Raw genomic sequence first — 13,512 nt, forward strand, 5'->3', positions numbered from 1 at the left:
AATAACCGACTTCCAGTAAAAGCGGAAGGACCGTCGGGTCCATGGAGGTAACTTTCAGTTTAAAAAAAAGGCGAAGGAACTGTCGGACCCAGAGGCACAAGGCGAACTGAAAACGGGCAACAAGTCGAATCGTGTGATCCTAATTCCAGGAACGGCTGACGAAATGTGCGAATATCCTGAACACTGTCCAGTCAAGGAGATGGAGGAGTCGGATCCTGGAGTACAATTTCCAGCAAAGGCAGAGCTGGATGTTGGGACACAATTTCAAGGAGCGGTGGATGGATATTGGGAATACCAGAGCTCATACTTGGTGTGGATCGCTATAGTCGTAGTTCTTATCATTTTAATGTACAGATGCTCAAAGCGCCGGAAGAAGTTGCGCCTCAGGTTCAGAGGTTAGTGATCAGGGGCAGAGGGAGTTTGTCCTGACACCTCGTTGCCCTCAGGCGAGATCAGAGAGATGGAGTAAGGACTTCGAGGAGGTTTGAGAGGGGAAAAGAGAGTTAGTGCGGGATGTTGATAGAGTGAGTAAGTGCAGGAAGTGCGTGGGCAGAATGGGACAGGAGGTGGCTGAAGAGTGAGGCCTGTGAGAAGGGAATGCGTATATGATAGGCAGGGAACTTGTGTTCATGCTGTATTTGTGTAGTGTTTACTGCCCATCCCCAACTGGTGAAGTTGGTGAGCCATTGCTTTGAACAAGCCCATATATGTGACTGTACCCAAACCATCATTCAGAAGGGTTTTCCTCAATTTTAACCCAGGGATGGTGAGGCAAGTGATACAGTGAAAGGGTGGTATGGTTGGTCAGTGGTTAGCTCTGTTGCCTCACAGCGCCGGGGATTCCAGTTTGATTCCACCTTTGGGTGATTGTCTTTGTAGAGTTTTCACACTCCTGTGTCTGTGTGGGGTCCTCCCACAGTCCAAAACTGTGTAGATTAGGTGGATTGGCCATGCCAAATTGTCCCATAGGGTCATGCAGCATGGCAAAAGGCCAGTTGGCCCAAACTGGTCCATGATAACCCCATTTCCCTGCACCTGGCACCCATATCCTTCTAAATCTTTCCTACCCATGTTTGTCCAAATGCCTTTTAAATGTTGTTAATGTACCCACCTCAACCACTTCCACTGGCTGCTCATTCCATATGTGTGGCACCTTCTATGGAAAAAAATTGCCCTTCTGGTTCCCTTTTATTCTTTCCCCTCTAACTTGAAACTGATGCCATCTCATCCTCGTTCCCCCAACCCTGGGAAAAAATACCGAGTGCATTCACCCGATCCATGTCTCTCATGATGTGATAAACTTCTATAAGGTTCCCCCCTTTCAGTCTCCTATGCTCTAAAGAAAATAGTTCTAGCTTGTCCAACCTCTCCCTATAACTCAGACCATTGAATCCAGGCAACATCCTTGTAAATTTCTTCTGCACTCCCTTCCGGTTTAATAATAATCTTCCTATCACAAGGTGACCCAAACTGAATACTCCAAGTGTGACCTGTATAACTGGAACATAATTTCCAACTTCTAGACTCAGTGCCCTGACTGATGAAGGCCAGTGTGTTGGTGAAGTTGATGAATTGTTCAACCACCTCGTTGGAGGCCAGTTGTCTTTGACCTGTCTTTTACAATGTCCTTGTTGTTCTGAATTCAATTCACCCTTTTCTCTTTCAGTGATAATCTTGTTCCTGTTGAGTTTGAGTAAAATACTCATCATGTGTCTCGATGACTGATTCATTATGTGATCTCTTTTTATCCTAGTGGAATGTTACGGAAAAGGGGATATACACAAAGATATTCTGATGAACAGTTCTGTCTATGACGACGATCCCAGAATTCCTTATGTTTTCTACGTTTACAAAGTTTCTCGTGAAATTGAAGATCTCCGAAATGCCCTGCAATATGCTGAAAGTAATATTTTTAATTTCTTGTCAGTTTTTCTCCTTTATAGTTTTACACCCTGTTATCAGTTTTAATGGAAATATAAACATATTTGAAACTGGCATTCCCAAACAGGATGAAAGGGCTCGTGCACTATTATATGTGCACGATAAGATGTTTAATACCCAGGCATTCCTTTTTGGGCTAGGTCTTGGTCAGGAGTTTTGATCAGCTGTAAGCAGGAGTACCAAAGATCGTGTTGCATGTCTGGTACAAGGATTAAGGATATCTGTTCGAGGCTAGAAAAGAATTTTGAGGGGGACAGTAGGGACCCAGTATTCACCATTCACTGTTGGTTGTACCAACTTGATAGGACTAGAAAGTACATTTTGCTGAAAGTCTTTGTACACTTCGAAGCTAAATGAAAAATATTTAATCAAAACTAATGCTGAAAATAAAGAACATCCAAAGTAGTAATCTCTGGATTGCAAGCTGACCCATAAGCAAATTGGCATTGGGTAATTAAATTCAAGGAGTTACCTACATGGCTCAGTTTGGTGTTGATGGAATGGACACAGGCTCTAGGACTGGGGTAAAAGGGAGCTGTAAGGGATGGGTTTCAATAAACCTTGCTGGGAAGTGTCCTTGCAAATTGAATAACGACATCTGTAGAGAGAGCTTTAAACTAATTAGAGTGGGTGAGAAATTAGGAGAGGAGAATGTTGGCTTACAAAGCAAACTGATATGGCAGCATTACAGGGCAGTCATTTGGATAATAATGACTAGAGGGAGACAGGAGGGGAAGGAGTGTTCAAATATGGAAAAATAGCAGAAAATAGGGTCAAAAGAGGAAAAAGTGGTGAAAAGGCAAAAGTAATGGCTGTTCACTGAATGCACATAGTATTCAGAACAAAGTGGATAAATTAATGCCATCATAACAGGTTGATATTATGATATTATAGCCATTACAGAGATGTGGTTATAAGACGATCAAAGCTGGCAACTAAATATTCAGGAGTATGCGACTTTTCAAAAGGATAGGCAGGAAGGAAATGATGGAGGGGGAGATGCATGGTTAGTATGGGATGGAATAAGCCTAATAGAAATGATCTTGGATCGGAAGATGTAGAATCCACTGATAGGAGTAGTCTCTAAGCCCCCTGACTCTAAGTACAAGTTGGGACAGAGAATAAATCAGGAGATAGTAAGGTCATATAGGACAAAAGCAGGACATTAATCATAATTGACTTTAATTTTATGTTAGATTGAGGTTGTCAGATTGGCAGGGGAAGCCATAAGGGAGAATTATGGAATGTACTAGGGACAGTTTCCTAGAACAATGTCTTGGGGATCCAAAAATGGATCAAGCTGTTGTGGATCTGGTGATGTATACATTTTAATGAATGATGTCAGAATAGAAGACCTTGGAACAATGACCATGATATAATAGAATTTAGCATAAAGTTTGAGAGGGACGAACTTGTGTCAAAACATTTGTGCTATTTTTACATAAGGCTAATTACAAAAGACAGATTGGAACTGGCTGGAATGCACTAGAAAAAGAGTTTAGCAACAAAGATGGTTGAGGAACTATTGCAGACATTGAAAAAATAGTTTGTGGTTCACAGCAAAGATATATTTCAGTGAGGAAGTTAAAGACAGCATCAAATTGAAAGGAAAATGAAACATAATATCTGGCAAATGTTAGTTGTAAGTCAGAGGACTAGGGTAGGGTTAGAAACTTAACAAAAGATGACCAATAAGAAAGAAAGAGAGAGAAAATAAAATTTGAGGGCAAGCTTGCAAATAATATCAAGATGGACAGCAAGATAATCTTTAAATATATACAAAGGAAGAGAGAAACCAATGGCCCCCGAGAAAATGAGACTGAGGAAATAATAGTGTGGAAACCGGGAACTAGCAGAGGAGTTGAATATGTGCTTTGATCAGTCTTCACAGTATCTTCCAAACATATTCCAAAATTAGTAAATTCTTAAGGTGTAATAGGATCAAAGGAAATAAATACATCAAGTATCTCAAGAGAAAAGGTACTGAGGTAACTAAATTAGGATAAAGACGATAGGTGCCCTGCATCGGATGCTAAAGGAAATAGCTACAGGGATAGTGGACGAAGTCACAGTAATCTTCCAGGAGTTCTCAGATGTAGGAAAAGTTTCAGAGGCTTGGAAAACTGCCTCTGTAACAACGATATACAAAAAGACTAGACAAAAAAGGGGTAACTGCATGCAGTTAGCTTAATATCTGTTATTGGGAAAATATTAGTCTGCTATTATAAAAGATCTAATAGCAGAGCATTGAAAAAATATGTATTAATTTAGCAGAGAATGCTTCATGAAGAGAAATTATACCTGACAAACTTATTCAAATTTTTTTGAGCAAGCAGGCATTTGGTACTCATTCCTTTATTGGTTAGTGCATTGAGTATAGGAATTGGGATGTCATGATGTGGCTATACAGGGCATTAGTTAGGTCACTTTTGGAATACTGTGTGTATTTCTGATCTCTCTGCTGTGGGAAAGAGGTTGTGAAACTTGAAAGGGTGCAGAAAAAATTTACAAGGATGTAGCCAGGGTTGGAGGGCTTGGATTATAGGGAGAGGATGAAAAGGCTGGGGCTATTTTTCCTGGAGCTTCGGAGACTGAGTGGTGACCGAAGGCATGGATTGCTAAGGCAGCTGAATAGCTAAGCCATTTTCCCTGGGGTGGAGGAGTCCAAAGCTAGAGGGTGTAGGTTTATGGTGAGAGGAAAGATGTAAAAGGGACCCAAGGGGCAACTTTTTCACACAGAGGGTGGTACGTGTATGGAACAAGCTGCCAGAGAAAGTGGTGGAGGCTGATACAATTGCAACATTTAAAAGGCATCTGAATGGATATATGAATAGAAAGGGTTGAGGGAGATATGGGCCAACTGCTGGCAAATGGGACTAGATTAGGTTAGGATATCTGGTCAGCATGGTCGGGTTGGGTCGAAGGATCTGTTTCCATGCTGTACATCCCTGACCCTATGATATGATTTGATTTGATTTATTGTCATGTGTACCTAAGTACAGTGAAAAGTTTTGTTTACGAGCAGAACAGGCAGATCATAGGATGAAAAAAAGACTTCGACAGCGTAAGGCATGCAGGTTAAACCACACAGGAGGTATGTGAGGCAAGATCAACATAGTAGCATTGTTTGAAGTTAGACAGTCCATTCTAACTAATCCAAAATAATGAGTAGAAAGCAGTGGCTGTGACATTTTGATTTTCAAAAGACGTTTGATAAACTACCACACATGAGGCTACTTATAAAGCCAAAAGCCCATGGTATTGCAGCAAGTATATTCTTAGGAATAGAGGATTTGCTAACTAATAGAAGATAAAGAGTTGCAACAAGTGGGCAGTTTCAGGACGGTAACCTGTAACAGGTGGTGTGTTGCTCGGATTATTATCAGGGCCAAATTATTTCAGACATGTATTAATAACTTAGATGAGGAAATTGAATGTAATACAGTCAAGTTTGCAGATGACACAAAAATAAGTGGGAATACAAGTGATGAGGATGACACGATGAATCTGCAGAGGGATGTGGACAGAATGGAAACAGACCCTTCAGTCCAGCTTGTCTGTGGCAACCAGAGAACCTAAAGTAGTCTAGTCCCATTTGCCAACATTTGGCCCCTATCCCGCTAAACCCTTCCTGTTCATACACCCATCCAGGTGCCTTTTAAATGTTGTAATTGTACCAGCCTCCACCACTTCCTCTGGCAGCTCATTCCATACACGCACCACCCTCTGTGTGAAAACGCTGCCCCTTTTAAATCTTTCTCCTCTCACTTAAAGGTTGTTTGCCCCTTTGGAAGACTCTGAGCAGAAGACACAATCTCACAAGTCAGACAGAGAAGTGGAGGAATTTATCTTCTCAGTTATGGAACTTGTGGAATTCCTTATAACCGAGGGGTTTTCGGGCTGGATCATTCAGTAGATTCTTGGCTGAGGATGGGCAGAATTTTAATCAGTCAGGGAATTGAGGGTTATAGGGAAAAGGCAGGAAAGCAGAGTTGAGGATTCTCAGATCAGCCATGCTGAATGGTGGAGCAGACTCAATGGGCTGACGGTCTACTTCTGCTCCTATGTATTATGGGCTTATTAAAGATGGTTCACACTGCTGCTACTGACCGTCTGTAGAGAGAGTAAATATTTGTGGATATAGTGCCAATCAAATGGGTTATTTTGTCGTGGATGGTGTGAAGTTTCTTGTCTTGTTGGAACTGCACCCATCTAGACAAGTGGGGACTATTCCACCGCCATCCTGATTTGTGCCTTGTGGTGGCTGACTTTGGGGTGACAGGAGGTGAGTTAGTTGTTGCGGGATTCCTAGCCTCTGAACTGCCCTTAACTTAGGTTAGCACTGCTGCCATACAGCACCAGGGACCTGCCTTGGTGGTTTGATTCCTGCCTTGGGCGACTGTCTGTGTGGAGTTTGCACATTTTCCACGTGTCTGCGTAGGTTTCCTCCCACAATCCAAAGATGTGCAGGCCAGGTGAATTGGCCATGCTCAATTGCCCATAGTGTTAGGTGCATTAGTCAGGGGTAAATATAGGGTAAGGAAATGGGTCTAGGTGAGTTACTCTTTGGAGGGTCGGTGTGGACTTGTTGGGCCTAAGGGCCTGTTTCCATACTGTAAGGAATCGAATCTAAATTGTGTTATTTATATGACTAGCCCAGTTCAGTTATTTTGGTCAATGTTAAAGCTCAGGATGTTGATAGTACAGGACTTAGTGATAGTTATACAAATGAATTTCAAGGGGAGATGACTGGATTCTGTGTTGTTGGAGATATTAGTTATTTGCCACTTAAGTGGCATGAAAGTTAGTGAGCACTTGCCAGACCAAACCTAAATATTGTTCAATCTTGCTACATTTAGAAAAAGACTGCTTCAGGATCTGAGGAGTTGCAAATGGTGGTGAACATTGTGCAATCATCAGCAACCATCCCCACCTCTGGCCATATGATGGCAAGAAGGTTATTGATTTAGCAACTGAAAATGATTGCACAAAGCACATTTCCCTGAGGAAGTCCTGCACAAATGTCCTTGAGCTGGGATGACTGACATCCAACAGCCACTACCAATTTCCTTAATGCCAAGTATGATTAACCAGTGGAGAATTTTCTCCCCTGATTCCCATTGATGCCATACTCTCTGAAATGCTACCTTTACATCAAGGGCTGTCACCCTCACCTTAGTTCTCGTATTCAGCTCTGTTGTCCATGTTTGAACTAAGGTTGTAATGAGGTCAGGAGCTAAGTGGGCCTGGTGGAAACAAAACTGAGCATCAGTGAGCAGGTTATTGCTGAGCAGTACTGCTTGATAGCACTTCACTGTGTTGGATAGTGAGAAAGACTGACGGAAATAGTAATTGGCTGAATTGGATGTATCCTGCTGTTTATGTGCAGGACAATTTTGCACATTATTGCATAGAAGCCAGTGTTGTAGCTGTACTGGAACAGCTTTGCAAGGATTATCACAAGTTGAAGCAAATATCTTAGGACGATTGATAGAATGTTGTCGGAGCCATAGCCTTTCTGGTATCCAATGCTTCTGATTCCCATGGAATGCATTGAATTGGCTGAAGGTGGGCATCTACGATACTGAGAACCAGTCTGGTCTACATGTGCTTGCAGACACACAGCGATGTGGTGTTTCTTAACTGTAAATTGAAATGGCCAAGCAAGCCACTCAATTCAAGGGCAACTAAGGATGGGTGGCATATTTAGTGATGTCAACGTCCTATAAGTAAAGAGAGAATATGACAAAAAATGCTAACATTCTGAGGAAGTGAAGAGGATGGTAATGCACAAATGGCAAATAGCATTGAATGCTCATAAATATGAAGGGAGGCCCTGGGAGAAACAGTGCAGTGATTCGACATCACCCAAATGTTACATATGAATCAGGAGCAGGAGTCAGCCATTTGGCTACTCCAGCTTGCTCCACCATTCAGTGAGATAATCACTGATCTAATTTTGGCCTCATCTTCACATTCCTGTCTATACCTGATGATCTTTAACTCCATTGTTGGCCAAGGACCTATCTACCTCTGACTTAAAATTTTTTGATGAACTTGTTTTCACCATTCTCTCAGAATTCCAAAACTCTTAACTCCCAGAAAGAAAAAAAACTCTCCTCATTGCCATCCTCATGGAAGATCCCTTCTGTGTAAGTTCTGTTCCCTAATTCCTTTTACTATCATAATCCTTGATGTGATATTAAAAGGGTGTAGGATCTGATGGTCGTGCTGGTGCACATTCACAAATTCATGAGTGGCAGGGTAATTGATAAGCTATTATCTTTATGGATTCTTGGCTTTGCATAAAAGGATTGGAATAGTAAAAAATAGAAGCCATGCTAACTTTTATAAATCTAGATAAGCCTTAGCTTTATTATGCCAACTCTGGGCACCACATTTTAGTGGAAATGCTCTGGAGAGGATGGAGACATTTTACAAGGAAGATAATGGACTTTAGTTCTCCATATTACTGGCTCTCCAACTTCCACGGTCTTTGGCCATAATCATCTTGTTGTTTTCAAATCTTGAATGTGTTCTGCTACTTAAACTATTTCCGTATTTCTGCCTTGTCTCGCTCACTCTGCTACCCTCAGTTTTGCCGCTCACTATTAGGTGTTCTAATTACTCACTCTTAAGTGTTTGTCAAGAAATTGGAGTTGGCCATTGGTCTTCATCTTGAAAAGTTGTTCTTGTTTGCCTGTTTTTTTTTTCACAAAACATACTCATGAGTGTGTCTCTGAACCCAGTTCAATGTTGTCTTTTATTTGTATTCCGTTATCTTGCTCATAAGGAGGCTTATTATTTCTGGATAAGGTGAGAACTGCAGATGCTGGAGATCAGAGTCAAAAAATGTGATGCTGGAAAAGCACAACCAGTTAGGCAGCATCCAAGGAGCAGGAGAGTTGATGTTTTAGGTCATTCCTGATGAAGAGCTTATGCTCGAAACATAGACTGTTCTGCTCCTCGGATGCTGCCTGACCAGCTGTGCTTTTCCAGTACCAGACTTTGTGGTTTGTTATCTCGGTTGTACAGATAATCTGCGCTTGGTTCCAAATAATGCCAACAGCATAAGTTCGATTCCTATTCTGGTTGTGGTAGACTTCCTCCTTCCCTGGAGAAGCATCACGAGTAAAACTGCTGAGAAAGATGCTCAATGAGGCAGTAGCCTTTAGATAAAGTGCACTTGGAACTTCTTGGTTGCATTTCAACTTTCACAGTCATACAGTAAGATCTATTAAATGCAACATTTCACTAAGTTATTCTACTTAGTAAACACATTCTTGTTTCCCAAGAGGTCTGGCAAGCATGATGTACCTTGATCACTATTCCTGTCCTGTTCAGATGAGAGGTTATTAAATTTCTTCTGATCATATTGCTGTTTTGTCCAGATGTGGTAATATCAATGAAAAACATTACATATTATCTTGTTACAGTATAATAATGATCCATCTCTGTTAATGTGTGTTTCAGATTTGTAGACTTTTCTCTGTGTCTACCATAAGGACTGAATCATCTGCATTTCTTGCACTATTTATTAGTTTGAGAGGCTGGAGATGTTGGGATCCCTACCATATCCATGGCAGGGAAATCTTTGGTGGAGATTCTTAGGGACAGGATTTGCTCACATTTGGGAAGTTATGGACTTCTTAGTAATAGGCAATGCGGCTTTGTGCACTGGAGGCCATGTCTCACAAACTTGATTGAGTCTTTTTGTGGAAGTGACAAGGATTGATGAGGACAGGGAGTGGATGTTGTCTTTGTTAATTTAGCAAGACCCTTGACAAGGTCACTCATGGCAGGCTGACACAAGTAGTAAAGTCAGATGGCTGCTAAGTCAGTGAGCTGCTAAGATGGATATAGAACTGTCTTAGTCACAAAAAGCAGAGAATATTAATGGAAGTGTGTTATTCTGACAGGAGATTTTTTTGCCAGTGGTATTTCACAGGGATCACCTTCTGGGGCCACTGTTATAAACAATTTGGAAGAGAATGTGGGTGATCTGATCGGTAAGTTTGCAGACAACAGAATGACTGGGGAAGTTGTGGATAGTGTGGAGGATTGCCAGAGGATTCAACTGCATATAGATAGGTTGGAGACTGAGGCAGATGGAATTTAATCTGCACAAATGTGAGGTGATGTATTTTGAAAAGTTTAATGCAGGAGGGAAGTGTACAGTAAATGGCAGAACCCTTGGAAGCATTGCCATTGTGTGATCTGTGCATAGAGGTCCACAGTTCCCTGAAAGTGGCACACAAGTGGATAGTGCATATAACATGCTTGCCTTCCTTGCTTGGGGCACAGAGTATAAAAATTAGCAAGTCATGTTACAGCTGTGTTGAACTTTTGTTAGGCCATATGTGGAATATTGTGTACAATCCTGCTTACTGCACTACCAGAATGATGAGGAGGCTTTGGAAAGAGTACAGAAAAAATGTACCAGGATGGTTTTGAGAGTATTAGGTATGATGGGAAATTGGGCAAACTTGGTTTGTTTTCACTTGAACATTGGAGGCTGAGGGGCAACCTGATGGAAGTTTATAAAATTATGATAGAATGGACAGTCAGAGTCTTTTTCCCAGGGTAGAAATGTCAATTACTATGAGACATAGGTTTAAGCTAAAAGTGGAAAAGTTTAAAGGAGATGTGAGAGGCATTTTTTTTAATACAGAGCCTGGAATGTGCTGTCAAAGGAGGTGGTAAAGGCAGATATGATGGCAAAATTATTTAGTAGGCAAATTAACAGATACACCAAGAGGCAGGAAACGGAGGGATTTGGACCACATTAAGCACCAAAGGTTTTTCATTTGAAAGGTATCATGCGTCAGCGCAGGCTTGATGGGCCGAAGGGCCTGTTCCTATAGTTGGCAGATAGTGGTTCCTCTGTACATGTGAAATGTTAGGGATCGTAGAACAAAGGAAAAGTAAAAGAACAAGAGGAAATGAGGAAAAACATTGCTTAAGATCTTGAACACGTAAGGATCTTTCTAATTTGCAGGTTGTCAGGGAGTGAGCTGGTATTATAGTCTCAAGAGGATTGCCGTTTCAAAGAGCCAATAAAGGCACAGCAGATAGAATTGACTTCCTTTTGGTGCAAGCTTCCATGAGGAAGATTTTTCTCATGGATTATCTGTAATTCAGTCTTCGAAGGCAGTGGAAGCAGATTCAATCATAAATTTCTAAAAAGAATTAAATAAATACTGAATGGGCTAAATTTACCTGGCATTTGGGAGGAAATAGATGGAAGATTAATTTCACAGCTTTTCAAAAGAGCTGACACATACATGATGGGCCGAATAACCCCTTGCATTGTATTGTCATCTGATTATGAGTAAACAATCTGAGACAAAAATAATTGCAATACAAACACTAAAAAGAGAAATGACTAATCCTTATTAATTTCATAGCAGAGAAGCAAACATTGAAAAAGAAAGACATATGTGCTGTGATCCTATTGGAAAATGCATCGAATGCACGGAATAGGCAGATCGATGTAAATCATCAAGGCATTTTTGATTATAAAACTGTGGTTGTGCGAATTCTCTGGAAAGAAAAGTGGTTCCTTTTTCCTAGGAAAATTCAGAAGGGGCCTGGATACCAGAAAGCGATGAGGAAAGTCATTCAGAGCATCAGGGATTGGGAACAAAAAAAGTGAAGGTAACTGTTGTGAGATGTTGAAGATGGCAGCTGTGGAAAAAGATCTGCTACCCTGCCAATCCAGAAGCCCACACAGAACATAGGAAAGCAAACTTGGCCAAACTATACCAACAACACCCAGAATGCCTCAGCAGTGACCAAGCAGGCTGTTGAGTGAAACCAGACAGCACTCGCAGACGAGGGAATACACTTCCCAGCACCCACTAACAATGTCAGATCAACACAGCTATCCCAAAGCCCGAGGGCAGTTTCACAACCCAGCAATACCAAAGCCACACAAAGAACAGGTCAGACAGAGAGGCACCAGCAAACTCATTACTCCCAGGACAAGACAATGGAAGCACCATACTGTTTCAGAGGAGACATTAGCACCTACCTGCAAAGAGGAATGGAAGCTCCGAACCCAGTGATACTGCTAGGATGTTGCATTGTACAGAGAATCAGGACACTCATCCGATCACTCTTTTCCGATTAGCATCATTGTAACTAGATTACTCCATTTCCAGATGCATTGTATTTTCCCCATTTCTAATTAGCCTTATTGTACAAGATTATAATAAAAAACTGGCTTCTTTCTCAGCTCAAGGAAGAGAAATTCTCGGCTACCTGGACAGACTGTCTGTGCTGTTTCAGCTTAGTCAATTTCTCTTCCACAATATTGCGGTACTAATAAACTATTAGTCAATTTCACTTTGAATTGTGCTTTGTGATCTCTAATTTATCAGGCAAATTCCTCTAACACAGCAGATTCCAACTAGAAGTTCTCTACTCGACAGTTCCTTTTCCTTTTTCTTTTCTTCACTCTTTGCCCCCCCCCCCAACCTGTAACTTTTTAAACTACCCCTATTCATAAATGGAAACACATCTGTGTTGATCCCTAAAGACCCCAATGAGATCGCACTTTGTTTTTTTCTTAGTGTATCCAATTTTTCCTGATCGATAACAACCTCTCATATGTGGTATCATCCCAACAAAACTTTATTGCACCTTCGACAGTGCCTCTTGAGCCTTTAATGTGGGGATCTTACTGTTCATAGTGCATGTATTGTCGAACTAAGATTCTATATATGAACATAACTTCGCTGTTTCTCAATTCTATCTTTCTAAAAATGAACCCTTTGTTTCCTTTTTATAGCTTTGTTCTTCTGTCCCATACTTTAAATTTGGCAGTCCCATCAAGCTTGCATATAAATTCTCTTGGTGATCAGATCTCAACTCCTTGGGAAGGAGTCAGTTTAGAAGTTTTCCTTAGATTAAAATACGCAGTAGACATGCAATATCGCTTACTCCAACGTTGATTCCATTGCATTTCAAACCTGCTGCAGGAGTCACTGCCAGAATTTAAAAATAGTTGTTTAAAGGAGAAATGCACCTCCTCCTCATTAGAGACATCTCCCTCATAATTGGAGGTGGCAGAGGGGGAATGTGGTAAGTAGTCATCCCCAGTCCCAGCCATGTGCCTCTTTCACACTGTACTCCCTTCTAATAGAAAAGCTGTCTGATCAGTATTACAGAATTACAATTAGGACAGGCATTATCATGATAAAAATCTAGAGGGAGTGTGAGAAAGTGGTAGAATTAATTCTATTACAAATTACAGCAGTTTCTAATCCGACAGCAGCCAAGAGTGGCAAGACATATGGTACTTAGCAGGATTTATCATCAAATTAAATGTGTTGTTTCACAACACAGGACAGGTGATCAAAGCCTTAGTGAGGTAGCTTTCAAGGAGTATGTCTTCCTTTAACAATGTGAAGAAGGAGAGAACTTCACAGAATCTTAAAGCATGAGGCTGAGGTATCTTACAGGACATCCACCAATACTGAAAACTGAGGATGTACAAGTGGCTAGAACTTGAGGAGTTCAGAGACTTTGAAGCATTATCCAGATAGAGATGGTTATAGCACAGAGAAA

At 41.2% G+C, this 13,512-nt stretch overlaps 1 protein-coding gene across 3 annotated transcripts; it reads left to right on the top strand.

Annotated features, from left to right (window-relative positions):
• On the top strand, positions 1-12,295 carry LOC140458851 (uncharacterized). Of its 3 annotated transcripts, none has more exons than XM_072553537.1 (3): positions 1-395; positions 1,754-1,903; positions 11,352-12,295. In XM_072553537.1, the coding sequence occupies exons 1-3, from the start codon at positions 164-166 to the stop codon at positions 11,594-11,596; spliced, it is 627 nt and encodes a 208-aa protein (XP_072409638.1). In that variant the 5' UTR covers positions 1-163; the 3' UTR covers positions 11,597-12,295. The 3 variants fall into 3 exon arrangements, with proteins under 3 accessions (XP_072409638.1, XP_072409637.1, XP_072409639.1); XM_072553536.1 differs by having other exon boundaries at positions 6-395; positions 11,349-12,295; XM_072553538.1 differs by having other exon boundaries at positions 6-395; positions 11,515-12,295.
• The last annotated feature ends 1,217 nt before the right edge of the window (positions 12,296-13,512 follow it).

This window comes from Chiloscyllium punctatum, chromosome 34 (assembly GCF_047496795.1).
Source record: "Chiloscyllium punctatum isolate Juve2018m chromosome 34, sChiPun1.3, whole genome shotgun sequence".
In the NCBI taxonomy this organism is placed as follows: Eukaryota; Metazoa; Chordata; class Chondrichthyes; order Orectolobiformes; family Hemiscylliidae; genus Chiloscyllium; species Chiloscyllium punctatum.

What these genes read in the sequence shown, in the direction of transcription:
- LOC140458851 (XM_072553536.1), top strand. Translation starts at nt 164, where the DNA reads ATGTGCGAATATCCTGAACACTGTCCAGTCAAGGAGATGGAGGAGTCG. An exon ending in GTTGCGCCTCAGGTTCAGAG is followed by an intron (nt 396 to 1,753) that starts GTTAGTGATCAG and finishes TTTTTATCCTAG; the next exon opens with TGGAATGTTACGGAAAAGGG. An exon ending in TGCCCTGCAATATGCTGAAA is followed by an intron (nt 1,904 to 11,348) that starts GTAATATTTTTA and finishes TTAATTTCATAG; the next exon opens with CAGAGAAGCAAACATTGAAA.